At 57.5% G+C, this 27768-nt stretch overlaps 1 protein-coding gene across 1 annotated transcript in view; it reads right to left on the bottom strand.

The window, feature by feature from the left end:
- Nucleotides 1–13543: 13543 nt before the first annotated feature.
- The window catches only part of GALNT2 (polypeptide N-acetylgalactosaminyltransferase 2), a 181189-nt gene continuing 166964 nt past the window's right edge, over nt 13544–27768 (bottom strand). The window contains exons 12-16 of the mRNA XM_046026557.1: nt 26823–26915; nt 26404–26487; nt 24343–24469; nt 18416–18535; nt 13544–14650 (exon numbers count right to left, since the gene is read on the bottom strand). Coding sequence (XP_045882513.1) covers nt 14495–14650; nt 18416–18535; nt 24343–24469; nt 26404–26487; nt 26823–26915 — 580 coding nt within the window. The 3' untranslated portion in view covers nt 13544–14494. The remainder of the gene's footprint in view (nt 14651–18415; nt 18536–24342; nt 24470–26403; nt 26488–26822; nt 26916–27768) is intronic.

The following is a 27768-nucleotide window of genomic DNA, read 5'->3' as shown; positions in this document are numbered from 1 at the left end:
GTCCGGGTTCTGACTCCGAATCCTCATGGCTTCTCCTCCGAGTGTGTCAGATTTCCTCCGCTCCCTTTCATAAGGACCCTGGTGACCGGATGGAGGCTCCCCTTGGGCCATCTCGGATCATCTCTCCACGTCAAGATTCTTGAGAGAATCACAACTGCAAAGACCCTTTTCCCTGCGTACAGGCTCCGGGCACTAGGACTTAGGATCTGGGGGCGGTCGTTACTCAGCCTCCCGTGGGCTACCCCCTGGCAGCTGCAGATCCCTGTGTAGTCCACGTGCAAAATGCTCTCGCCCCCGTCCCCAAAAGGCTCAACCCATTGAAGCTTCAGATCAGGTTGAGAAATCTCGTTTCCAACTCACCTAAAGTTCCAAACCCCATCATCGCAACTGGCTCTGGGCGAGACTCTGGACATGCCCCATCCTGGGGGAAGAAGACTCCTGTCTATCTATGAAGCTAGAAAAGAAGTTATCTGTTCCCCAAACGCAAACAGTGGGCAGGCACAGAGTAACAGTTTTAAGATTCTCATCCTGAAGGGGCCACAGTGAAAGGGGAAGGGGGTCCCCAGTCCCAAGCGGTTTGGACACGCAGCAGGGCGGATTCCGTTAGGCCTGAAGGTCTGTGACTTGAGGCTAAGCCTGCGGGCCGAGGGCTCAGGTACCAGGGACTGGGCCATAATATCCGCAGGCGGCCGTTCTTGATACTTACTCTGTGTCCCAAAGCGCATTTTTCATTCCGACTATAATACCTTTTAGCATTACTGTATCTTCAGGGCTCGGCAAGCTTGCCTCATGCTCACCACTCAGGCCCCCCGGCCCTTCCTGAACTAACCTTCCCAGGCCCTTCTTTCTTCCTGGCCTGTGGGTCCGCTCTGGCCGATGGCCGGCGCGACGGGGTCGTGCCGCGGACAGGCAGAGCCGGTTTTGAACAGACTCACGTTCCCCCCGAGGGGCTACTCACGGCTGGCTCATTCCTCGCCCGCATCCCCTCAGCACACAGCCGTCCCGGCCACTCTCCGGGCATCTCGCTGGCCACCGAGGAGCAGGACGGGATGGAGGGCACCAGGCTCTCCTGAAAATAGCTTTACCTGTTTGCTCACGGCTACGCAAGAGGCCAGTCTGTGGGAGGCTTTCTGGAAGGGCCAAGCAAGATGGATGGGCGAGGACGTCGTTCACGTGGACACTTGTGGTGTTTCCCTGCGGGAAAGCCCGCTCTTTGGAGGCCACAGGGTGACAGAAGAGATCAGACCTGGCGACGCGACCGGGCAGGGAGCCCCTCTCAGCGGGCGATCTGGGAAGTGGCCTCTTGGTGGGAAGGTTCCTGGGAGTAACGGTCCCTCCCTCGGAGTCGCAGATGGGTCTCCTGCCTTCAGTGGCTGCAGTGACCAGGGTGTCCCCAGGCTGAGGAAGTGAAGATGGCCACGGTCTGTGGGAGCACAGAAGAGGGCTCTGGCCCAGGGCGACTCCCCCCATCCCAGCTCTCTGTGCACGTCCTTCAGGCTGCCTCGCGGGGCTCGCTGGACCCTCAGCCTCCGCTGGGTGCTCGTCATGTCCTGTCCCAGTCTCAGAACTGGCCCGCGCCCTCGGAGTCCACAAGGTGCTCGGAGCCCACTAGCCTGGCTGGTGGCATGGTGTTTGGTCTAATCTTGCGTGCTAGGAGACCCACGTGTTTTCCTAGCAGGAGAAGGCCATAGTACAGTGTCTTAGGGAAAAGCATTTAGGAGCTTACGGGAAGGGCAGAGCAGGGGGTGGTCTTCATTTCCACAATGACAGTGGGACACAACAGAAGAGCCCTGGGGAGCACCTGGGGGTGCTCCGCGTTGGGCAGACCCTGCTTAAGTTTCTCTCTCTCTCTCTCTCTCTCTCCTGCTGCCTCTCTTCCCACTTTGTCCCTCCCCACTCTCTAAAAAGAAAAGAGAAGAACGGAAAACAATAAAAAAGAGCGAGCCCAGAGCCAAGCTTGAGGAGCTGCAGGCTTGTCGGTAGGGATGCCCACTGCCCCGTGTGCCCTGTCTTCCTGCACACAGTGGACCTGGCTTTCTTGCGGTCCTCTCCTCTCTCCTCTGGAAGACGCTTGCCTCCGTGGACAAATGACTGTCATGAGAACACTGCGGGTGGTGTGACAGAGGGACGGGTGGGGCTAGTTTGGAGGAGGGGCCTCCTCCGTTCTGTCCCCCAGGAAACCTCTCATCGCGGGCTTCGGGCCCCGGCCACCGGCAGGCAGGCTGCGTCCCCGACCCACCCCTGGGCCAGAGACCATCCCTGCCCAAATGGGCTTCTGAATGTGGAGCAGCCTCCCTCGAGTTGGGTTTTCTGCCTCTTGGGCTAACGTGGCTGAAAGACCAGGACAGCAGTGAAAGAGAAAGGAGAGAAAACTGAGTGGTCCCCGAGTGAGCGAGAGAGGCTGGCGTGGCTGATGGAATTCAGGTCAGGCGTGTGAGATGGGAGCCGCCGGCCTGGGCAGCTCTTTCTCCACAGCTATCATCATGGGGAGAGACTTCCGACGGACAGCAGCGTTTATCACTCTGGCAACTGCTCCACGCCCCGCCTTGGCGGAGCCACGGGTCCCCTCTGGAGCGCTGCTGTCCCCAGCAGTGGGAGGACACAGTGGCCGTCCCTGGAGGGAGCAGTGTGCTCACTGAGTGCGGCACGGACTCAAGAACCCACTTCCTCCCCTTCCCCTCCCTGCTCCTTGCAGCCAAGTGTGTAGGTGGAAAGCTTGGGGCTTTATTGTAGTAACGAAGGGACAGACTGGGGAGCCTGTGTGTTGGGGGGGGGGTACAACAAAACTTGCCTGGGGAGCGAATGTGTCCAAACTGGACCCCTATTGCTTCTAGAGAACTGACCCAAGCCCATCGACTTCCTTCAGGAGCGGATATGAACAAACCGATTAAACTCCTAATACAGATCAAAAGGGAGAGTTTGTGCTAAAACACTTTCTGGGACACATTTCTGGGTTTTATTTCCTTCCCCTTCCAGGGAGGTAGTGGAAGTTAGGCCAGTCTAGGTCATTTTCTTTGTCTCCACATCCCTGATCCAGAGGAAAAGAACAGTTGTGTTACAGCCGACTCTGTTGTAATACAAACCTTTCCCGAAGTTGAGAAAGCCGCCAGGCCGCCTCAGCCGGCAGCTCGGGGGTCGGACGGGAGTCGATTTTCTGGGTACGCACTCGGCGCAGGACCCGACTCTTGACTCCCATGAAGCTCTCGCTGTCCGTACTTGAGTGCGTGATGCCACTCTGATTCTTTTCATCCTCTGCTTTGTCAAGATAAGTTCTCTCGCTCACAGGTTTCGGAACCCAAGGATTCCAAACTGAAATCGCGAAGTGACGATCTGTGATATGAAATCCCTTTGAGCGGCAGATGGCGGGGAAAACGGTTTTCTGACAAAGCAGGTCAGAGTACAAGCAGAGTCAAGATCCCCACTATCCTGCCTGCCAGCTCTGTTCATATCCTGTCCCCATTTTGCCGGTGACAAAACAGAGCACAGAGAGGTTGGAGCACTTAACCCAGGATCACACAATTCCAGGCTCAAGCTCACGGACGCTGGCCACCTCATGGCCTCTCAGTGCTGCTCTGGGACTTGGCAGCAGACGTTTCAATTAAAAAGTGTGGGATCCTACCCACGTGCTTTGCTCCCTCTAGTGTGGTCTGGTCAGAGGCCTCAGTGTCACTTGGGAGCTCCCTAGAGACATAAATTTCAGGCCCCGCCCCGGATCTCCGTGATCAGAAGCTCTGGAGGTGGAAGCAGGAATCCGTTTCCACGAACTGCACCCCCTACCCACCCCACCCCGGCGATCCGAAGCTCCAAGTTGGAGAAGCCGTGGTCCGGGTCACGGCCTGGCTTGGGGAGCTCTGCAGACGGCACAGCCCCTTGGCCCCGTCGCTCTAGGGTTGGGGCGGGTCACCGCTTTCGGGTTTTTTGTTTTTCAGCTCCCCAAGGAATTGCAATAGGCCACCGGGTGTGAGAATGGCCAGCGTCCTACGGAGAACGGGGTTTGGTTCTGCTGACCGCGGGTCATGCATATGGCTTAACGAAGCCCCACTTTGTGCACCGGGTGACAAGGCAGATGTGACTGCTGAATGAGATCGTTCCTAGAGCAGCGAGCGCGGTTTCTGGCCAACTGTGGGCTCTCAGTACAGGTGAGCTCTCACCGGACAAACCGGCAGCCTCGTCTCGCCCCCCAGCTGCTGCCTGAGCACGGGATAGGAGTGCTGGAAGGAGGTCTGGGATGCTGGGAAGCTTGCCTTCTGATGGGACCTCTGAGGCCCTGTCCTGGGAAGGCCACCCCGGGCATGTGCTCCCGTGTACTCTCTCCGTGCCCGTCTGGTTTGGAGCTGGCAGGAGGCTAGACCCAGCTGTGCGTAGGGACCTGGGGTTTCCTGAGGGCACCTGAGCCTTCGTATGAGCCTTCATACCTGCACGGCGCTGCAGCTATCACGACATAGCCCACACTGAACAGATATTGATTTTCTCACAATTCTAGAAGCTAGAAGTCTGAGATCACCGGGTTCCAAGGGATCAAGGTGTTAGTTCCTTCTGAGGCCTCTGGTTGGCCAGCAGGTGGCTATTGCCTTCCCTGGGTGTGGGTCCCCTGATCTCCTCCTACAAGGACAGCAGTCTCATTGGATCAGGGCCCTCCCCAGAGGCCATTCACTTTAGGGAGGGATAGAACACATTGCTTTATGACCCCCAAATGATGTCTTTCTTATATGCAAAATACATTCGCCCCATCCCAACAGCCCTACAGGTCTGGATCCACTCCAGCATTAACCATAAGGTCCCCAAGCTCACCTAAACATAAAGCAGGTACAGGCGAGACTAGAGGTAAGATTGTTCTAGACTGTCTCAAACCAGACAACAAGTGGAAAGAGGACTTTCATTTTGGCCTCCGTCCGTACTAGGTAAACTCTTCCTGGCTTATCTCTTAACGCAGGCAAGCATCCGGGGCCCGGAAAGGAAACCAGCCCCGGAGCCAGCAAGACCCCGCGTGACTGACCGCCAGACAGCGACGCACCTGACCTTCACAGCCAGCTGCGTGGACCCACCGACCTCTGTCTTGCCTTCTCCTGACAGAAACCCAGAAGTGTTTACAGCGCTTCAGAGACGGTCTTTGAGATGCGAGCCTTGCCTGTGTCGGCCTCCCTGAAATCAATTCCTTCCTTGTCTCACCCCCTTTGGATTTCTTGGGTTTCTGCCTTTGGCTTTCGTCAGCGGTGAGTGGCTGGACCTGGTCTGTTGGGACCCTCAGGCCAGGCGCTCTAGCTACTTCCAAAATGTAACGATGGGTCAGGCATAGGCTCGACATCCCCAATCCCAAGGGAGAAATTGGCAAGAAGAAAGGGGTGAGCGTTCCACGCAAGTCTGAAACCTACCAGGGCCAATTCCGTTTGATTTTAAGGCTCCAGAATAATCTTCTTTGGCCCTGACTCTCAGCTCGGACCCATCTGGAATGGGGGCGGAGCCAGCTCTGTCCCTCGGGGCCTGTGCCCTAGGTCAGTGCGGCAGTGGCAGCCTGGGACCTCTGGGGTGCCTTCACGGTCATTCTTGTCTGCCTGAAGGGGAAGGTGGCCTGTCCTGCAGGACCCCAGCAGCCCACTAGCCGTCCTTTGTTTTCTCCTCTTTCCTGTCCCCTTGGGCTAAGCTGGCATTTCTGCTGCTATAAAATTCTTACAACACTTGCGATGTCGGATGGGCCAAGCCGTCAGACGGGAGGCGCTTCCTGGATCCTCCCTGGATAAGCCCGTTTCTATTCCTGGCTGCCATGGCCACGGCGGAGCGGATCCTTAAGTGACACCCATAATCTCTTTCTCATTTTCCGAAGTGTAGACAGGCTGAGAATTTTCCAACTCTTCAAGTTCTGATTTCTTTTTCAATTTGTCTCTTTTCTCTGCCATTTGACTACAAACCGCAAGGGGAAACCAGGCCGTCCCTCCGACCATTTGCTCAGAAGCCAGCGGCGCACCAAGCTGGTCACTCACGTGTTCTGCTGTCCACCGGACGCTAGAACACACTTCAGCCAAGTTCACGGCCGCTTCTTGACGAGGACTGCCTTCCTCCCACTTCCAGCCACTGGTCCCGCATGCCCATCCGTGAACGGGTCGGGAGCTCCCTGGTGTCCAGATTTGGGTGCTCTCTTGTTTGTGATGCCACGCGCATCTCTCCTCTTTTCTTGAGGAGCCCTCCAAAGACTTGTGTTTCCTGTCTGTGTTTCCACCAACAGTTTCTTCAAGGCCATCGAGGCTCTTTCTAACATTCTCCTCCAGTCTCTTCCAGCTTCTACACACTCTCTCGTTCCGAAGCCACTTCCATACTTTTTAGGTCTTGTTACACAACCACCCATGTCCCGGGCACCAGAACCTGCGTTGTTCTGCTGGGTCAGCCAAGAAAATACCACAGAGGGTGGCTTCTCAGCAGAGATGTATTTCCTCAGAATTCTGAAAGCTCAGGGCCAGGGGTCAGGGTGCGGGCAGGGCTGGCTCCTTTGGAGGTCTCGCTCCTGGTGTGTAGACGGCCGTCTTCTCCCTGTCTTCACGCGACCTTCCTTATGTGTGTCAGTATCCTCGTGTCCTCTTCTTATAAGGACGCGAGTCACAGTGGATTGGAGCCCCTCCCACCATGAGCCCGTTTTAACTTTTCTCCAAATAGAGTGACCTCCTGCGGGGTTGTGGGTTAGGACCTCAGCGTGCATTTTTCGGGGGTGGGGGCCACAATGGAGGCTCCACAGTGAGCCTTCAACACTTATCACCTCCTAAGCGCTGGTCCACGCAGCACAGTGACGTCACTCTGCGGCTGTGTCCTGCTCACCCCTCCCTGCCGGCCCTTTGATGTTGTCCCCTACTGGAGACCAGGGCCACACCCTCACCCTGCCTCGCTCCTGGCATGGGGCTGTGGGGAGGGGAACAGTTAATTGAGAGACCTGGGGCGCCCGGGTGGCTCCGTGGGGTAAGCGTCCCGACTCTTGATTTCGGCTCAGGTCATGATCTCGGGGTTGTGGGATCGAGCCCCAGTTCGGGCTCCACGCTCAGCAGGGAGTCTGCTTGAGATTTTCTCCCTCTCCCTTTGCCCCTCACCTCTGCTCCCTCCCTCTCCCCTCACCCCTCCTCCTCCTCCTTCCTGCGCACACATGAGTGGGCGCGTGTTCTGTCTCTCAAATAAATAAGTAAAACGTTTAACAAAAAATCGAAATGCACTTAGCTGTCCCTCTTCTGAGGCCTGTGGTGCCACTTTCGGGCCATGTCACGGCGGCCTCACACCTCTCACTTTCTCGCTCCCACAGTAACCTTTCACGGAGAACTCATTCTCTAATGTGGATGGCCTCGGCTCCCCAGCTCCGGGCCCCCTTCGCTCTGGGGCCCACACCTGCCCACAAGCCTGCAGGGGAAACCAGGGTGGCCCGTGGCAGCCGCAGCCCTGGCCGGGGAGGGAGGTGCTCCTCCCGTCTCACCGCTCCCTGATGACCGTCCTGTGCGGTGAGCCGACTGCCCATTTCACAGACCCGGTTAAATGTGGAAATACCACATTTATCAGCGGAAGCGTCATGTCTCAACGCCCTGGGTCTCACCTTTCGCTCACAGGAAGTCCCCTGAGCCTTCTGGAATCGTTCCTCCGCCAGGCCACGGGGGGCCACCGACAGCCTTTCCTGCCAGCACCAGTCGCCTGCTCCCGAGCCCCCTCCGTCTACTGCCCGCCCCCACTGCAGCCGTGCGCCCGGGCTCCGGGCTCCCCCTAACCACCCTCTGACCCCCGGCCCTGCGCTTCGCAGCTCCCGGCACCCCCCACGGCGCAAGGACGGAGAGGGCATGATCAGTGCTTTACTCTGTGCTGCGCGAGCGAACTGGACAAACGGCTTGGCTTCTGGGAGCCTCAGTTTCCCCGAGGGTGAAATGGGGAACAACTGCTCTGTGGGCTGTAAAGGCTAGAGGTGACTTGGAGGGCGGCACGTTTATTCCAGGGTCCGGCGAGTCACACCCCGGTACCTCCTCCTTCCTGCCTTCCGCTTCTCCTCCAGCCTTACTCCCTGTCCTCGCCCTGCTACCCCGCGTGGCCGCCAACGGTGGTGTCGAAGGGAGGCTCCCCCAGCTCCTTCCCCACCCCCTCTCCCCGCAGGCCCATCGGGGGGGCCCACGGAGGCAGGTGGGCGGCACGCTCCCCGCACGTCCAGATCCGCAGTCCACACGAGGCAGGCTTGGACGTGACCGGTTCCTGGACTGCGGCAGTCGGGAAACAACGCTCTCTCATCGGGCACTTTGACCAAATCCTCCTTCCGGCTCCTCGCTCACTGGACAGTCTTCCACTCCCTAAATTTCCCATGCGGCTCCAACAGGGACAGAAGTTGGTCAGAAAATCCTACCCCTTATCGCCTGCGTGTCAGAGGTTGAACCGGGGCTTGGACGTTCTGAGGACCAGCAGCCCCTCCTGGCCCCTCGCCCACCCGCTGCCCAAGGCACTGACAAGCGGTTATTTCTCAAATGCGAAGTCAGTGACTAGGAGTCTCAGAGCGCTCGGCTCATGCCCGTCTGTGCTCACCGGGCGCCTCTTCCCACTTGGCCTTTGGAATCAGGGCAGGAACCCAGGTCCGGGTCAACGTCAGAAGCCCCTCTGTTTCGCTCTACCGCCCAGGCCATTTCCAGCTGGTGTGGCAGCAAGGAGACAGAGTCCCTCCAGCTGAGGGAGGGTCCCAGATCACAGACGTCACTGACAGACGTCATGCACACCGAGGTGCTTAGAATTCAGGGGGTCTAGAAGCTCTGATGTGAAAGAAAATGACGTCTTTATTTCCACGAACCTCCGATTGATTATAAAACCGGGAACTCTGTCGCCAGTTTAAAAAAAAATCACAGATATTTTCATATTACATTAATTATGGCAGATTTTTCGAAATGCTGTTCGTGCTCATCCCAACTTCGAAATTACGGTAGCTATTAGATGTGAGGCCTTGTTACTTAATGCACCGAGAAGCACGTATTATAAAAATATTTTGATAATTGTGTCTCAACCTGACTAGTCGTCTTTGTAATCCCAGGCCATGTGTTTCATTCATTTGGAAAACCTCAGAGGAAATCCCCCCTCGCCAGCAGACCTCAGGAGACCCGGAAGCCACCACTCAGCGAGGATACGGGAATCCCGGGACCACGGGGCTGCCCGGGCCCATCCGGCTGCTTCCAGAATTCTCTCAGGGATGGCAAATGTGACGGGTGCTGTGGCGGCCCAGTGGGTAGCTGGCCCCTCCCTGTCCTAGCCAGCAGGACCCACGTCCGTGACCAAGGACGAGGCCCCAGGAGAGCACAGGTGCTAGTCGGCTAAGCACCTGAGTGCCTGGTTCTGGGCTGCGGGGCCCGAGAGGTCTGGGGGGCAAGGGGTGCTCCCTGGGAAAGATGTGTCTTCTCTGAGCAGAGGAAGGAAAGAAGGAAAAGAGGAGGGAGAGAGGAAGGCCGGGCAAGGAAGACAGGAGGGAAGGAGGGAGAGAGGAGAAAGAGCCTGCACGGGCGGAAGCAGGGGTGGTCAGGCAGAAAGCCGTTCGTTTTGTTCCTGACAACAGCGAGCCCCGGGGTTGACCCAGAACCCCGTCACCTTCGGATTCCTCGTGACACCAGACAGTAAATGTCTCCTTTAATTTAAACCGCACGTAATTGAGATTTCTCACTCTCGACTCCAAGGGCCCCAGCAGACTCTTGTGCAGTTCAGGAGCCATGGGACAGCTCGTTTCTGGAAGTCCGGCAGCGAGACTGCGTCGGCCACGCCGAGGGGCCGAGGGGTGACCCCCTCCCCCACGTGGTTCTCCGCCTTTCTGAGACAGTCTTTAGTCTCAAAACTGCATTCAAGGTCTGGTTCAGAGTCTGGCTCCCCCGCGGGTGTAACCTGGGGGGAGGCCCACATGGTCTACTTTGCAGCCCTGTCCCATGGCGGGTCCCCAGGGGCTCGGGCGGGGGCTGTGGAGCCATCGGTCATCACTGCTTTGGGACCCTCCGGTCCCACAGTGTTTTGGAAACGATGTGTATCGTCTGCAGCACCCGTAACAGAAGATCAAATACCCACACGTTGTACTTTCGGTGAATTGGTTAGAAATAACAGTAAATTAGTAAATTAGTCTAAGAAGAGAATTTTCTTATTTTCTTTGAGGTAGGTCCACAGGCAGAGGAGAGCACGGGAAGAGATTTTATTTTTCTGGCTGAGTATTTTTTAAAGTGTGGGGAGGCCTGCAGAATCAAACAGCTGGGTCAGGTTATACACTTTATTATTAAAAAAGTTGCAAATCGGATCCTGTTCACTCTAGGCCAGAGGTCATAGAGCACCCCTCCCCCCGTATCAGCAGAAATTCCTTCCAGAGCATTCAGGAGCCCACGCCTGACTCAACTACCCAGTCATGTCTCTGCAAAGTCCCCACTCAGGGCCTGCAGAGCCCCGGGCCCCTTGCTTGGAGTCGAATATTTCCTCCCCTGCTGGGTCTTCAGGACGGTCAGGACCACACAGAGTTTCTCAATAAATAATGAATAAACTTTTTCCTAATGCCAAAGCAGGAACCACGCAGACCCGCGCGTGTGCGCATACACGCACACACACACCCCCCTAAAGCACTCTAAGGGACATTGCACAATAGAGCTGTCTTGGTTTCTCAGATGTCAGGAGAACCAAGTTTTAATTAATTTATTTTTAAAGATTTTATTTATTCGTTTGACAGAGAGGCACAGCGAGAGAGGGAACACAAGCAGGGGGAGTGGGAGAGAGAGAAGCAGGCTTCCGGCTGAGGAGGGAGCCCGATGTGGGGCTCGATCCCTGGATCTTGGGATCATGACCCGAGCTGAAGGCAGATGCTTAACAACTGAGCCACCCAGGCGCCCGAGAACCAAGTTTTTGGTTGTTTCAGATAATGGGGAAGAAGACGCAGAAATGTGGTCTCTGGAACATGAAATAAACCTTTTCAGTGCTCCCCCTCCCAGCACCCGATCCCCATCCAAACTGCTAAATAAAGGATAGGCCATCGTAGTGGTTTCCTGACACACCTGTGGGGCTTTTCAAGGATAGGCATTTTATTTTATTTTTTTAAGATTTTTTATTTATTTGACAGAGAGAGATCACAACTAGGCAGAGAGGCAGGCAGAGAGAGAGGGGGAAGCAGGCTCCCTGCTGAGCAGAGAGCCCGAAGTGGGGCTCGATTCCAGGACCCTGAGATCATGACCTGAGCTGAAGGCAGAGACTTAACCCACTGAGCCAGCCAGGTGCCCCAAGGGTAGGCATTTTAAAAGGCTGAGGATGAGGGGGAAGGGCCTCAGGCAGCACTGGGCGGCCCATAGCGGGTAAACAACTACGGATTTTAAATACCATAAAAGTGCTGAAAATATTTGCCCCCTCCCTCCAGCCCAGTTGGGCGAGCGGACCCCAGGCTGACTCCAGGTGAGCACACAAGAGTGGTGTGATCTTGAGCAGGTGAGCCCTTGACCTTGAGGAGGTTAAGGGCTTCAGGCAGCAGCCTCTGGGGCCAGCTGGGCAAGGCAGCCTGTTGCACTGTCACACAGGTTGCTGCGAGCACACGAGGGGAACGCATTCCAGGGCTTGGCTCCGTGCCCGGCACATCACGAACACTCCACAGACAGAAACGGTATTACAAGTAAGAATTAACACCACGAGGGCCCAGCAGCAAACAGCGAATGCTTTTTAAAAAGTATGATAAGAAATGGTCATGGAGGGGCACCTGCGTGGCTCAGTGGGTTAAGTGTCTGTCTTTGGCTCAGGTCATGATCCCAGGGTGCTGGGATCGAGCCTCACATCAGACTCCCTGCTCGGTGGGAAGCCTGCCCCTGCTTGTGTCCCAGTGCTCACTCTCTCTCTGTCAAAAAAAAAAACCAAAAAAAAAAAAAACCCAAAACCCCCAAATCTTAAAAAAAAAAAAAAGAACGAAATGGTCATGGAGTGGGCCCCAGAGAAGACAGACCGTCTCCCCACCACCCCCAGATGCCAGTCACCCTCCCTCCCCCGGTAACGCACCAAGAATGACTGCAGCCATTGCCAGAGAGTGTTATCTATAAAGTATCTTCTCTTTATTTAAGTTAAACAATTTTCAAGGATGGTTTCCATCTATAAAATGGACAAAGTACAAGCTCTGTACAGCAGTTCTTTTTAAAAATCAACTGGAAAAAAAATTACCAAACTATATTTTGAATTTGCAAAACATACTCACAGAGACCATCATTTTAGCTTTGATGAAGACGTAAGAAAGACCACCACAGAGAGGACAACTAGCTTCGCCGCACTTTGCTCAAAGGGCTCTTAGGAGAGAGAATCTGTACTTGTAAAAACCGGAGTGGGAGGGTGGGACCATCCCGTTGACTAAGAAATACGCAACCACAGGAAGTCACTTTGGCACACTGTTGTCTTGTAAACATAGCTCACCTCCAGGGAGCCCGCCCAGCCGCCCTCTGCTCACAAGGCCCACGGGGTCCCAGGCTGCTGCCCCCCGCCACCGCACCCCTAGCTCAGGGTGGAGGAGCGACCCCAGAAGGGGCCAGGTGGGCCCGTCCTGATGGTACAGGCGCGGTGAGGGTTCTGGGTGGGGTGCGGGTGTGCGAGGAAAGGACGCATCAAGGACCTGATTCGAATTTGTTGCACCTCAAAGCCAAATGTGTTTGCTAGCCGTGGGGTATTTTTCTGGTGAACGCCGGCAGTGGCTCACAGGGGCAGGGTCTGAGAGGAGGACCCAGGTGCCCGGGCTGAGTCTGCCTCCTGCCCCACTGCACTCGACAGCCTTGCGCGGGTACCCGGCCCTCTCTCCGAGGCCTCCCCGTAGTCAAGACCGGCCTCTGAGACAAGGTGTGCAGCGGTAACCCAGCCACGGCCTCCCTGTCCACTGAGCGTACATCCGCCTGCCGGGCAGAGGCCAAAAGGAGGGCAGGACAGTCCCCCAGCCACGCCTCCACGCCCGAGCCCAGTGACCCAGAGCAAACATACATGGGCCTTTTTCAATGAAGGAAGAAAAAACAGTAGTGCTCCCTTTCGGAAACGGGAAACGGGCAGGGAAGAGACTGGCACTTTGCAGACTATCAACCCAGCAGAATCTTCTGGGGCCACCTCTCACTCCGTGACCTCCCGGGCCCTCCACTCGGGGCCCGAGGACGTGCATTTCTGACACACGTCCCACCACGCGGGGTGGCCAGCCTCTCTGAGACCAGGCGCGCATGCGGAAGGGGAGAAGCAAGGAGGGTGGGGCCCCTCCGTAGGGGGCCCAGACTGCCCTATCACCGTGGGGCCCCCGCAAAGGCAAGGGGAGCTGCTGCAGGGACATTCCTGGGCATCTCTTCCTGTCATGACTTCTAGTTCCTAACCGGCTTGTGGTTTATACTGACATCTGCTTCCTAACACACAAGCCTCCCGCCCTGTGCCCAGAATCCTCCATGACCAAAAGCAGGCCCCTGGGCCAGGGAGGGACAGCGTGGGCAGGCCAGACTCCAGAGCCCAGGGACCAGCTCACGGGACACACACAGTTTCGCCCCATGACAGCCCAGGACAGCTTTCTACTGTCGCCTACTGGGAGCTGGGAGCCTGGGTTTTGTTTTGTTTTTTCCTAAGAGAAAAAAAAATTTAATTTAAAAAGACCCAAAGTAATGTTTGTCAAAAAAATTAACCCATCCAGGTTTCCAGATACCAAGGGCACAGAAAGTAGGTTCCAACACCGAGCAGGGGCTTGCAAGCTGAAGCCAGTGGAGGGGCCCCCCGGTACCCCTAGCCTCCTGGGGCCCAGTGGCAGGGAAGCCCCCAGTGGCCCCCGCAGCACCTGCTCACTGGTGGGGCTCCGGGGTGGGGAGGTGCTGGAGGCCACCTTCTCCCCGTCCCAAAGGGCCCCGTCCCTCTTCCTTCTGGCCGTGAACTAACTGCTTTGTGGGAAATTTACAAGATGAGGACGACCTACAGAAACCATAGGGAACTGACCGTACATTCTTTCTTTTATATATATTTATATTTACTGTCCCACCGTGGAAAGTTCCTATTCAAACAGAGCAAGTACATCGTGTGGAAGAGGGGATCTGTGCTGGGAAACAGCCGGGAACAGAGGAGCGGGGACAGGGACGTACGACGTAATCCTGCAAAATGACTCGGGTCACCGTTGCAGAAACCAGACATGATTTCGATGGGATCAAAGATGGAGATTTCCAGAGTGCTCCTCACGGTGACACAGCAGCGATGCCCCTTCTGCTCTCCCTGCCCCGCGCTGGGGCCTGCGCCTCGGCCGTCCCTGGGGGGGTCGCTGTGGGCGGGGGGAGGGGGCGGCCTTGGAAAGGGGGCCCAGCCGCCTCCCGTGAGACAAGGAGAGCGGGTCTCTTTCCCAGCCTCTTCGGCGTCTCCCCAGGCCCCGTGCCTCGCACACGTTCTCCGACGTTCCGACCATGATGGAATACTGAGGTATATAGTTTCGCAGAAAGTTCAAGAAACATAATCGAAAACGGGATCTCCAAACTCAGCCGGCCGGTGTGGGGGCCCGGTGGGCGCCGCCTGGTGGGTTCTCCTACGGCTGCAGGTTGAGCGTGAACTTCCACTGCTGAGACAGGGCGGGGCCGCACACCTCCACGCTCAGGCCCCCGCTCTTGGCCGCGCGGCTGTCCAGGCACAGGTTGCTGCCCACGTGCCGCAGCTTGGAGTTGCCCTCGATCTGCTCCCATTTCTGCAGGAGACAGGAGAGGGCCTTATGGTCACAGCGCACACGAGACGGTAGGGGACAGACCCATAGGCAGGGTCTCCTAGCTACATGAAAAGCAAAAATGCCAAGACTTTTTTTTTTTTTTTGGTGGTTGGGGGCGGATCTCGGATCATAATGGAGGAGGTAGCCGCTGCCCCAAGACCAAGCAGCCCCAGGGCCAGCTGAGCATCCAGGAAAGAAACCTCTGCTCTCTGCCGGGTTTCCAACTCCAAACCTCCGTTCTGGGCCTGCTAGGGCCCGAGTGTCCTGCCCCACCCCTCATCCAAGCTCCAGCGCTCTGGGCACCTGCCCATCCTCTGTCATTAACCGAGAATTCGAGCTAGAGTGCCTCCCGGGGGGAATGTGCATTCATCCACAAGAAGGCCTCATCTGATGCTATTTTGTCTTCAGAGGAGCCTGGGAAGCTGAGTCAGCTCAAAGAGGACCCCCGCTCCCGTCCCTGGATCCTGGAAGGCAACCCCGCCTGGAGGCCGTGGCCTGGCACTTCCACGCTGCCACTTAGGGCCTCGGGCTCAATTAAACCAGGGGAATGGTGTCAGGCTAGCCGAGAGGGAAAGAGATGCCTGAGTGGACAGAATTACCATGTTGAGGAAACCGTTTCTATACTGTCTGTTTTCTCTGAGTCTGTGAGCTCCTTGGTGGATCTGAGAAACCTGTCTCCGCCACTCCGGGGTCCCCGGCACTCTGCACGGCAGGGACCAAGCAATGTTGCTGAGTTCCAAATGCGACTCCGTGAGCACAGGGCCTGACGTCTCCTTATTCGAAGGTGTACGCCCTCCCCGCAACCAAGACCAAACCTAACAACCAACCCACCCTCAACCGACCAGCTGACCACACTCAATCAGCCGAGGAGTAAACCAAGCAACTCACCAATTCACCTGACCCATCCGCCAAGCAAACAAGAAAGAACACAAAGCCCACAGCCTTGCCTGAGGGAAGTCTGAGGCCCCACCCTGTCGTTTACCCCATGTAAAAATCTGTTTGTTCTGTCAAAGAAAAAAAACGATCACACTTTTTTCTCCCCAAAGCTCTCCCTTCATTAATAGAGTCTGTGATTCTAATTAATTTTTTACACTGTGTGCACTCAAGCTCCTTTCCGTAAGTATTTCTGCAAATCCTTTCGACACCGTGGAATTGAATTCGCTTCCTCCTGCCTCCCCGGCCCCTGATTCGGCAAATGCACGCACAACATGAACACACAGACGTGCCTGGAAACCAAACAGCCCAGCTGGCAAGAAGTTGCGGCTTTGAGATAAAATTAGCTGAGGGGCCTCCTCTCAGAGGGCAAATGGACGGGGGTGGGGGGAGTGGGGGGGAGGAGGCAGGGCAGGGAGAGAGGAACCCGGCACCCTAAGAACTGGCCTTCTGCACGAGGAGAACAGGATGCTGGTATGTTCTCACGAGGGCCCTGTGATACTCAGGCCGCCGCGAACCCAGAGCTTCTGCCAACAGTGAAATCAGTGCAATCAGCCGAGCACGGGGAGGTCACAGCTGCCTGCCCATCATCCCTCCTTTCGGCTCCCCGGCTGTCAGTCGGTCCTCACTCTGGCTTCCGCCGTTGTCATGTAACGTGGCCTGCCGTGCGGACAGCCCTGTGCTGCTCGGAGTGGCCAGGAATCAGGCCTGACAAAGAATGTCGAATGAATGGAATCTGATTCCCTTCTCTGGAGGGGCTCTGCCTGTCAGGTGTCAAAGCCTCCGCTAAATGGAAGGTCTTTAAAAAAAATAATCAAACTCCAGCTCTGTCTCTAATCGCAGGTCAGATTTCTGGGCCCTCCAGGCCCTGCTGAAACAGGGCCACAGGGCTCCGCACCCGGTGAGGTCTCGGGGTCAGGAGAGCTGCCTGCAGGGCATTCCCTTCCCCTGGTGTGAGCCTCTCCGCGGCGTCCTATGCCTCCCAAGAACCGGGATCACACCAGGAACACCCGTCCGCTCTGGAAATAAGGCGCGCTCCTACTGAACTCCTCCAGGGGTTCAAGCGTCCATCAGAAGCCAGGCTGGGGTTCCACAGAGCCGGGGACAGACCCCGCGAGCAGGCCAGGGATGGACAGATCCAAGTATTTCCCTGACAGCCGGGATCGAAGCCAGGGACCTGGTCCCGGCCTCGGTCCTCCCAGGCGACACGGGAGAGGAGATGTTGACTCCTTGGGTCTCCGCCTCCCCTTCGGTAAAATCTGTCTCGGACAAGAAGCCCACTCAGGCTCCGGGCTGTGGTCGGCTCTGTGCCTCCATTTCTCTATATCCACTATTTCATAAAAAGGGACCATACGGAGACAAGCCAGTGCTCCCCACATTGGCATGTCGGAAGATATAAATACACAGACACTCGGGAAAGAGAGAGAGAGTGTGTATGTGTATAAGGTCTCATCCACTTGAACTGCCTCGTTTAGCATTTTTGCAAATTTAAAAAGCAGAAATATTTAATGAATAAATAAGAACAGGCAATTTTTCTTTGAATTACCCGGTGGGGTGGAAAGAACGAGAATGTCATCAGAAATAAGCAACAGCCGACTGGTGGCTTACGAGAGAGAGGTTGTCACTAGGTCTCTCCTTCGGGGCCGTGGGTTCATCAGCACACGGAGTGAAACAGAACGAAAACACCCCCTTTGGTTTCGTGGTGATGAGCCTTGCTTTCTTTTCTAGTACTTATTTGTAGGTCGGTGCTGTGCTAACTTCTCGGCGGGCTCTGCATCTGGGTCGAGGTCCCCCCTGCCGTGTCCACGGCCCCCCCAAGGCCGCGCACCTGCGTGGCCCCCTGGGCTTCTGTTTCTGTGGAAAAGCCACGAGCCGGCGGGGTCTCCCTGCTCCCGGGCCTGAGGTGTGTGCCTCCGCTTGCCGGGGTGTGAGGAGGCAGATCGTGGTGGGCTTCCCGTGGTCATGGCCAGCGCTCAGACCAACACACGCACCACCACCCGCCTCTCTCCCACGTTCGCCGGCACCACCAGACACACACTCTCAGGACACGCACGTGTGAGAGGCTGCTACAAAGAAGGACTGGAGGAGGGACCAGCGGCTCCGCTTACCTGCACGGCGTGGAGAGGAGGCAATGACCTGGAGGCGCTGGGGCCCTACCTAGTGAAGGGGCTTCCAGACCCTCATAGGAGCTGAACATACAAATGTGGCCCCTTCCCCTCCAGTCTTGCTAGGGGTGAGGCACAGACAGAAGCAGATCAGTCAAGAAGCTATGGAAGGGGGCGGCCAGTTGGACCTCCGACACTTTGATTTCGGCTTGGGTCATGATCTTGGGGTCGCGGAATCGAGCCCCGTGTCAGGCTGCACGCTTGGCAGGGAGTCTGCTTGCCAGTCTCCCTCTGCCTCTGCCCCTCCCCCTGCTCATGATCCCTCTCTCTAAAAAAATGAATAAATGTTTGAAGAAAATAAGTTAAGGGAAGTCATACCCCGGGATGAGGGCGAGCATGGTGGAGAGGCCCATGGGGGGCCGAGGACGGAGGACAGGAGGCACGCTGCCCCAGCCGGTGCGCACGGGAGGCAAGGAGGCCTCCCGAGCATGCACAGCCTGCACGTAGCACGAGCATCCCGACCCCACGTCTGCCCGGCACAGGGTTCACGGAACACCTGCCGCAGGCCAGGAGCTCCCCAGCTTGGTGGGAGACGGCGGACGGCCGGAGCCAAGGTCCGATAGGGCAGCCCGACGGGACAAAGGAGTGGGGTGGTTGAGGGAACAGGGGGCTTGCGGGAAGGCTGGGCTGAGGGGCAGGGGCTTCCTACCTGTCTGGTGTCGTTCTCTCGGCAGCCCTGCAGCTTTATGACAGAGCCGGGCGCCCGGTCCACCACCGTCAGGCACAAGTCCATGTGCTTCACCGACTTCTCCTTCGTCAAGGCCCATTCCTGGAACACAACGCCGGAGGTCAGGGCCGCGCCACACACAGGGCTGTGGAGTGATGGGGCTCGAGAGGGCCAGGGTCAGGCGGCCGAGCAGAGATCCCGAGCCCCCCAGCCAACTCAGGGCTGACACGTGACTTCTTGCCCAAGGGCTGATCTCCACCTGGAGGTGCCGGGGGGGGGGGGGGGGGGGAAGGGGGGCTGCCCAGGGCAGCGCCGAGTTCACCGACTGATGTGGCAAAAGCGCTCTGAGAACACGAGTAACTAAGATAAATGGTATGAACTGTTTCAGACCGGGGTGTGCATCGGAGCGCCACGCCCAGGGCTCTACCACGGACCAGGCTGGGAACACGGTGGCCCATGCGTGGATCCCCCAAGGTGCGGGTCAGGGTCGACGTTTCCACCTGCATCATTTCGGAAAGACTCTGCCCCCCGCGGTGTGGCTTGGAAACAGCCTTGACGAATGTGGATTGTGATGTGTGAAGATGAAAATTACACATGGAGCATGTAGCGATGTACGCAGCGTGCAGCCTCGCTGCGCAGGGAGTTGGTTTGCTGACACTCCCGAGCCCTGAGCCCTAGGACAGATCTGGGTATTCACACACACACCCCTCGTGCTAACCCGTGCCTACTGTGTGCTGGGCACCGCTAGGCCCCATTACCCCATCTTAGAGATGGAACACTGAGCCAGAGTGTGCTAAAATAACTTACTTATGATTTTTACCACACACACACACACACACACACACTAAGGGCTGAGAGCACAACCATTTATAAGACAGTCTAAAAGGGCAGGACGGGGGGTGGGGGGGGGGGCGGAATGGAGAAGATGGGGGAGGGGGCATGAGGCCCCAGGCAGAAGGTTCTGGGCGGGGCCACAGGAGGGACGGGAGGAGACAGCTTCCAGCCTTCATTCTAGGACCTGACCCTCTCAAAGGGGTCAATTCCCAAGTGAGCCTTCAGGATCCAGAAGCAGCCAGGCGACTCCCAACCCAGAATTCCACCGGGACACCCGCCCTACCAGCATATGCCTTTCTGCTCTCCGCCCAGGAAAGCTGCCAGGACTCAGCCATCCTTCCCTGAGGGTCCACGGCGCCCCGCGATGCCTCAGGTGCCCTCCCAGAGCCCGGCCCATGGCCGTGAACAGACAGGCAAGGCCCCGACCTCCCGGGGCTGGCTCTCCAGCAGGGAGAATGGCTCACTCACGGATAAATGTACTGTGCAACTTGAGACGCTATTAAATGCTATGAAGAAATTATTTTTCTTTCTTTTTTCTGTTCTCAGGGGACAGAGGGAAGGGAGGGAGTAAGTTACCTTTTAAAGAAGCCTCACTGTTCAGTACCTCGGTCACCTTGGAACAGATGGTCTGCCCGAGACAGGCAGCCCACCTAGGCTCTGGAGAAGCCCCCTGGGCTGTTCGCAGCTTCCTTCTCTCCTAGCAGGGAGGCAGACGGGGGCCGGTCCCCTCCTTTTCTTTGGCTTCAATGTTCTCACCTTTTAATGAGTGTTTCCCAAAGTGTTCTCTGGGAGGGATTCTATGAGAAGTCTGTTTCAGGTCAAGTAAGTTTGGGGAACGGTGAGTTTGGGCCACGTGTCTTTCTGCAAAGTCACACGCAGGCCCTCCGAGGCCCTGGGAGGCTGAGCACGGAAGAACCTGCTGGCACTGTTTTCCTCAGCATCTCTCAGACTCGAGAGCACGGGGCCCTGTCCCCACCGGTCCCCATCGGCCCCTGGCAGTGAGCGCTGCAGAGCATTCTCTGGGAAGGGCCCCACGCCGCCCTTGAGGGTCGATTCCAACCTACCGTCAGGTTGTCCCCTCAGCCAGTGCCTCCGAGGTGCCAACAGGCACTCAAGTGTGACCTGTATCCCAGGGTGGCACTCAAAGCCCCCCAGGAAGGACCGTGCACCCCGCCCTTCCTTCACTCAGACGCGCATCATGCCTCCAGCGAGGCTCGGTGCTCGCATGAAGTACCGGCACCAGCCCGCCCCCACTCGTGGGGAAGCTTCTAGATGCTTCTTGGAAGCAGGCATCGAAAAGACACTGGAAGGGTTGCAGGTACTCAGGGAAAAGCTCACGTACGAATGTTTCCACAACCTTCTTGCTATTGTGTGTTTAATTATTTTACGGCAGACTTTACACTGAATTCCAGGAAAACGAATTCAGCTGTGCAAACAACAGAGCTGGCTGCCACTTTGTTCTTCTGTTGCATTTCAATGATCTGAATTTGTAAAATAAAGTTCATAAATATTTAAGAATTGCTTTTTTGAGCTGCCACTCTTAAAAAAGCACGGCCATTAATTTCTCCATTTCCTGAGTGTCTGCTGAGGCTCCGCCAGAAACCAGATAAGAAGGACAGTGTCTACAGTTAGGAAACACCATTCACCCTCTCATTTCTCACCCAGGTGGCACAGCACTCAAAAAAGCTTCTCTTTCCATCGGTACGGACGGGACTTACTCACAGGAGGGTTACGTGTCGGAACACCAGCGAGCAGCAAGCCTGAGCCCAGGCTTCCTGCCGCCTCTGACCCATGCTGCCCGATGTGGTGGCCACTACCCACCTTGGCCGAGCCAAATGACTGAACACCTGACCTCCAGTCACACCGGCTGCATTCTGAGTGCCCTGTGGCCACATGGGGTCCGTGAGAACCGCACCGGGTGTTGCAGACAGAGGACATTCTCACCAGACCGGGCAAGCCTCGTGGGGCTGGTCTGGGCCGCTCTCTGGGCCGAAGATGGGTCCGCGGAGGAGGGTGGGCCCCGGGTGTGGGTGAAGCCTGCCGCCCACGGGTGTGGACCCCCCCTTGCTAGAAAACCTTCATGGTACAGTGGCTCGTTCAGAATCACTCGCCTTGGGAGATTTCACAAACCCCAGTGCTCTGGGACTCCAGGCCAATGAAATGAGGCTCTCTGGACGGGAGACCTGACATCAGAATTTCCAGAAAGCTCTCGGGGTAATTCCAGCACAAAACCATGGGAGGCAGGCTCAGAGATGGCAGAAACCTGCTCCCTGGATGGGCAAGACCTGGTGCTCCTGTCCAGGATCCCGGAGCATGCTGCGGCTGGCCCAGCCGGCACTCCGCAGACATCCCTGCAGCAAGGGAAAGCTCCGGCCCAGTGTGAGAATAGTGAGGGTCTCACAAGAGCAAAAGGGAAAAAAGGAGGAAACGGAGTGCTCTGCACGGGCCATGCTGTCTGCTCTGCCCGACAGCCCCAGGCACAGCACTGGGACAACTGAAGTCTACCCAGGTCTGGGCGTGGCCATGGCCCAGCACAGTCGCTTTTGCACACAGCTGGGAGCAGCAGCGTCCGGGTGGCCTCCTGCACCTTCCCAATCTCCTCCTCCCCCGCAAGTGGCATCCTGAGGGCAACTCATCATCAATGAACTCCCGTGGCTATGAACAAGGGGACTCTAACTAGGACAGCTGTGAGACGAAAAGGGAGAGCTATGCAAAACCGCACGGCAGATGGGCATGAGGGAGGAATGCACCAGGCAGGCCGGGCTGGTCAGCCTCCCCACGGGCTTGCAGAGCGGGGCTTGTGGGCTCAGAGACCAGCTTGCAGGCAGGACCTGGGGATCCAGAGCCACGGCCACCAGCCATGACAGGTGGGGGTGACCACGCAGGCCACGGCAGCTTTTGTAACCAGCTACGGGGTAAAAGGTACCATCCATCCCCAAGGCCATGCCATGTGGACAAGAGCCACGCACGGCACCCAGGACCAAAGCTGGCACCTGAGCCGGGGGAGGGCAAGATGGGGGCAACAGGATATCCCTCACTATCGGCCCCCATACCTCCCTTCCAAATGCACGGTCAGAGCTGCTAAAATATAAGGGCAGACCCCGTAACGGTCACTGAATCATCAGAACGTTGCACACGTGACCGAGGGGAAACCCCCGGACTAAACGGGAGACGCGTGAGGCCAGCCTGGAATGGGACTGAGTCTCACAATACAGACGGCAGGTAACGCGGGGCCGCGCCTCCTCTGAATCCTAACACGCTGACCGGTGCATTACCAAATTCTGAATTTTGGCCACCAGGCCCAGAAGCGCCCTGGGCTTAGCAGGCCCCAAAGCACGGCCCTGACGCCGAAGCCTAAATGGAGCTTCCAATGGAGCTTCCGGAGACTCCTGGGATCCACTGCGTTTCCAGGCCGCCCAAAGCTTCCCTTTTTGGAAGGCAACCCTTCGGTATTTTCATCCCGGCTTGGCCAGAGACAGATAAAACCCCGTGTCTCCCAGCGCCCTCAGCCTCCCTACCTCACACCGAAGCCCCAGACCTCCTCCTGCTCCCCCCTGCACGGCTTCCTGCAGGCAGACCTGTGCCGTGTGCCCCGCCGGGCGCATTGGTAGGACCCGGAGCCACGGCGTCCCCAGCAGAAAGCTGAACCACAGTGAGTTTTGGACCGAAGGCCTGACAAGGACACGCAGAGACATTCTGGGCAGGCACAGCACCCTCCGTCCCTCCTGTCCCCACCCAACAAACTCAGCCTGACTCGAGTCTTCCCTCCTACTCTCCTGCCTCCCTCCTCAGACCTCCTTCCAGCTGACTCCTAACACCTCCTAACATTTTGAAACACTCAAAATCCACAAACCAGGCTGCACCCCGAGGCTGGCTGGAGGCTCACTCCACGCTCACAGCCTGTCCCCGGGGAGCACGCGCGGGACTGAGAGGCCGGGCTCTAAGGACAGAGGTGAGACACTGGGAGCCCGGGAGTGGCCCTCCTGCGCTGGGCCAGCCCTGGCCGCCGCCTGAAGACGGCTCTCCCTCCCTTGTCTAACTGGAATGTCCAGACCGGTCCAAGCAACTCTTAAGATGATATCACCAAGTGAAGAGAGGGGACGGAACATCTGGGGGTCGCAGTCCCCCCAGACACTCCCTGGGGGGATTCGGAACAACCAACTTTACGTAAAAGCAGGTGCCCTCTCTTAAAGAGAGTTCTATTTAAAGGAGGTTCTGTGATCAGTAAATCTGGGATACAATTGGTTAACCCCCCCACTCCCCAACAGCCCCATTTAAACTGTAGGTCCTCTGAGAGCTTGGCACGTTTTCAAGGAGATAAGAATACCTAGCATGACCCAGACTCTTCTGGGCACAAAGCCCACATTTACCAAATACCTATCATTTTTTTATGGGAAAACTGCTTTTGCAGAACATTGTCCTCTGGAACATATAGGCCACGGTTAGGCCCAACAGGTCTTCCCTTCTCTGTCTTGTTTTCAGTGAGGACAGAAGGTGTGGGGCTTTATGCATCCAGGACAAGTTGTGTGTGTGCGTCAGACTGAAGCTAGTAATTGTTAATATTCTCTATCTAAGCCAGTGTTATCTAACAGGCAGGGGCTGATAATGACTTTGGCAGCAGCCACAGGGTCCGTGCCTATTAAAACTGGGACCCGAGCAGGTGTTTATGAGCTGGTCGGAGACCAGACGCAGATGGAGACACAGAACAGGTGCTTTAAGGACAAGCACATGCCAGAGGGATGACAGAGGTGGCGGGAAGATGAGGAGGAGGAGGAAGGGGAGAGGAAGGCCACGAGCCTCGCAGGCCTGCCTTGATGAGGGATGCCGGATGTCGGTGGTAACCGCGCCGTCCCTTGCTGTGGTGGCAGAGGCTGGCCCGAGGCTGATGGCAGGCTCCACGTATTTGTCAAAATCTGGGGCATCCCACCCTGAGCCTGTGGCTGCCTGCCTGTGGGTGACCAGCTGGGGCCACATGCTACCTCAGACACCTTGGGTCACAGGAGAAAGGCAGCAGCAAGGACTCATAAGCTCAGGGCCCCTTCCCTGCAGGGGCTCAAGCCCACCCCCACACAAACCTGGTTCCCCCCTGCATTGTGACACTCATAGACTCCAACGACGCCATCAGCAAAATGTCCCAAAGTGTCCAGGCAGTTGGTTCCCTGCTGCAAGGCCCCAAAAGCTATATCCTGGTGGTCAGGGACCCTGGAAAGCAAGAGGAGAATCATCTGCTTAATTACACAGGCCCCCCGGCTCCCACCGTCCACCCCCTTGCTCGGTGAGGCCGTCTCTGGCAGCAGGAACCCTGAGGAGAGGAACCCCCCTCCCACAGGCGGGCTGCGTCAGCCGGCCGGCATTTCTCGAACGTCCTGGATTTCGAACCCGGAGTGAGGATTTCAAGCTGGAGAAGCATTCATTCCACCTCAGGAAAACGTTTCTGGAAAGGAAAAGCTCCTCTACTCCTCACTGTTAGCCTATTGGAAGTTCTTCAGAGAAGTGATTCACGAGCTGAGTCCCCATGGCCGTGGGCTTTCTGGCAGACTTGGGATCTGACCTTTACCTGGCAGAGGGGAGAAGCCGGGTGGCAGTGTCCGGCAGCCCGCCACCGACAGGAACAGCCCGCGCGCGGGGGCCACCTGCCTTGGGATTCCACCCGGGTCTGTGCTCAGCCTGGGCCCCACACCCTCTGTGCCATCTCTCGCTGTGCCCAACCTCAGACCCTACTGCACAGCACCTGTGACGCAGATCCGTTCCAAGTACCACGTAAGACCGTTCACTGCAAGCACGTGGAGCCCAGGGCCTGGGGCACGGGGTTGGGGGCGCCCAGCGAGCGGCAGTGCGCACCAGACACACGAATGTCAGGCTGGTGTCTTCCCTGCCGGGCGCGGGTGGGCGGTCAGCTTCCCCCGCCAGTGTGGGACTCAGTGTTCTGGACAAGTGGCACAGGCCCCCTGGCACCCCACAGCAGGGGCGTCCACAGGGCGAAGCTGCACGTGTTGTCACTCTGGCTGGCAGAAGGACCCGCCACATCACGGATGACTGTGGGGACAGTGGTCCCCACGACGGGGCTGCAGGCCATGCAGGCTGGGCGAGAGACAACGAGCAGCGGCTGCCCGCGGGTGACCAAGTCTGCTCTCGGGGCCCAAGGGAGGAGGAGGCCTGCTGTCCCCGCTGCTGAGGGACAGCTGCGGGGGTGATGGTTGTGAAGAGCGGCCAGGAGGCACAGCCGCATTAGGGGACGCTCAAACAAACCTCGGGGACAAGGGCTCTGAAGGAGCCGTTGGCCCGAAGGATAATGGTGACTCTGGCTGCCCCTGCGTGGGAGCCACGCCCTCGCTGGGAAAGGAGGAACGTGCCAGGTTAAAGCAAAACCCGTCTGGCAATCCCTTTACGAGGAAGACATCCGGATGGGTCCTGAAACCCGCGACCCGCAGGCCTCTGAGGAGGGTCTCAAGGGCTCCCTGAGGAAGCGGAGTGGCCATTAGTGCAAGAGGAGGCAGCGGGTGTAGACAGAAGCCGCAGAAGAGCACTTCGGCCACCAGGAAGTCTCCTGGAGGGAAGCGGGGCCCGGCGTTAGTGCCCGACGCAGCCTGGAGGCGGGGGTCCAGTCTCCGGGCTCTGCTGGGTGCCGCCCTCTGTTCACGGGCCCACAGGATGGGCACCGGCATCCGGGCAGCAGGAGCGAAGCAGGGAGGGGGGAGCGGATTCATTCTTTGGTCTCTGTGCATGTCAGCACCGCCCTCGGCTCCAGCGCCGGGAGGCAGGGCAGGGGCACCTGTTGCGCAGGAAGGGCCCAGAGCTGGGGGAGGCTGGGCACTGCCCCTTGGGCCACTTACAGAGCGAGTGAGACAATAGCCTTTATCCTCTCGCCAGTAGGGTGTGAGCTAAATGAGGTGCGACCTGGGACCGTTTCCGCCTCTATGGAGAACGGGAAGGTCACCCAGCAGGAGGCCACCAGTTCTCAGGTGCCTAGGGACAGCTGCGGGGTGAGGACACACAGCCCTCGCTGGGATCCCCAGCTCCCGGCCTCTCACCAGGGCCACAAGCTTCACTTGGTCACCTCTCGGGGCCTCCCGCCTCGCTGACATCCACGGCTCCTAAGCCCTCGCGGAGCAAGGCCCCGATCCCTGGCGGCTTACCTGAGCTCTGGGTAGACATTTTCCAGGTACCACTTGAAGGGTTTGCAGTTGAGTTTCTTTCTGAGCTCCAGGCGGCTCTGAATACTGGAAGAGAGGGAAACAAGATTCCTTCACCAATTTCGAGAATGGACAAGCGCCTTACATCAGATCTGGAAAGCTGCTGATGGGAAGGGGACGGCGGCAGGCAGCAGAGCTTGGACTGTCCACGCTCCTGTCCCCGCGGCCCTGGCCCACCTCCCACATGCCTCCTGCCTTGGGCCCTTGCCCGGCCTTGAGCAGAGGCCCCTGCTTTGACACCTGGATGACGGTTCTCGCCTCTGGCAGCAGAATGGTTCGTGGGTGCGGGCTGACCACAGGCTCCCCCACCCCCTGCCAGGATCCCGAGCAAAGTGGCATGAGAGGGCTCAAGTGACACTTACTTTCCATAAGGAACGTTTCTGGCGGAAGGCACTGCTGCGTAATAGAAATTTTTGTATTCGTCCATCCAGACCTCTGCTGCCCGGCGGGTGTTACTAGAAACAAAATAAAGCTTCTTGAGCTGGGATTTGCCTTCTTCCTGTCAGTGTCACTCTGTGCACTTGTCTGCTTGGAGGGCTACTTGGGAAGGGCCCCCGAGGCGGGCGGGCAGCGGTGGCAGGGATGCAGAGAGCAGGCTGTCCCCGCTTGGCACCCAGGCCCAGACTGGAGGGCAGTGGGCACTCAGCGGGTGCTTACTGAGCAAATGGAACGCGCCCTCTCGTCTTTCATAGAAACAGATTGTTGAAGAGCAAAAGGCAGAGTTAGACCCGCAGCACGGGCAGGTCCTGGGAGGAAAAGACTCAGGCTGGACCAGCAGGAAGGACACAGAGCATCACCACGGCAACCTGCATCATGCACGCACGGGCGGCTGGCACGGGGGAGGACAGCCAAGGAATCCTTGGCCTCCGGGGCCCTCCTCATCATGGCTGCAACGTGACTAGACAGCTCTGGGAAAAGGTAAAAATAGGTAAGTACTATTAAAAAGACTTTTCCTGCAGACCTGAGCTGTTCGGCTTGGACACGGACTGGTGGTGGGAAGGGGAGAAAAGCTTGAAGCCCCACATCCAGGGCTCCCGCCAACTACACCGGGCTGGAGGGACGGAGACGGAACAGGCAAGAACACCACGTGCTTACATCTCAGAACCATGACGCGTGATCAATTAAGGCCACTGGAACAAGCTACATTTGCACATGGGGCTGGTGTGCAAGGCTCCCACGAGTGCGGGCATCAGATCTGACCTGCCCGCACTCCCCTCAGGGCACGTAGGAAGCAGCATCATACAGTGAGCCTCTCTGCTCCCAGGTCCCGGACTCGGTTCCCAAGCAGACTCGCACTTCCTTAAGGTC

This window comes from Meles meles, chromosome 13 (assembly GCF_922984935.1).
Source record: "Meles meles chromosome 13, mMelMel3.1 paternal haplotype, whole genome shotgun sequence".
Taxonomy (NCBI): Eukaryota; Metazoa; Chordata; class Mammalia; order Carnivora; family Mustelidae; genus Meles; species Meles meles.
Note: the sequence above shows the minus strand (reverse complement) of the source record. Positions and strands in the feature narration are given on the sequence as shown.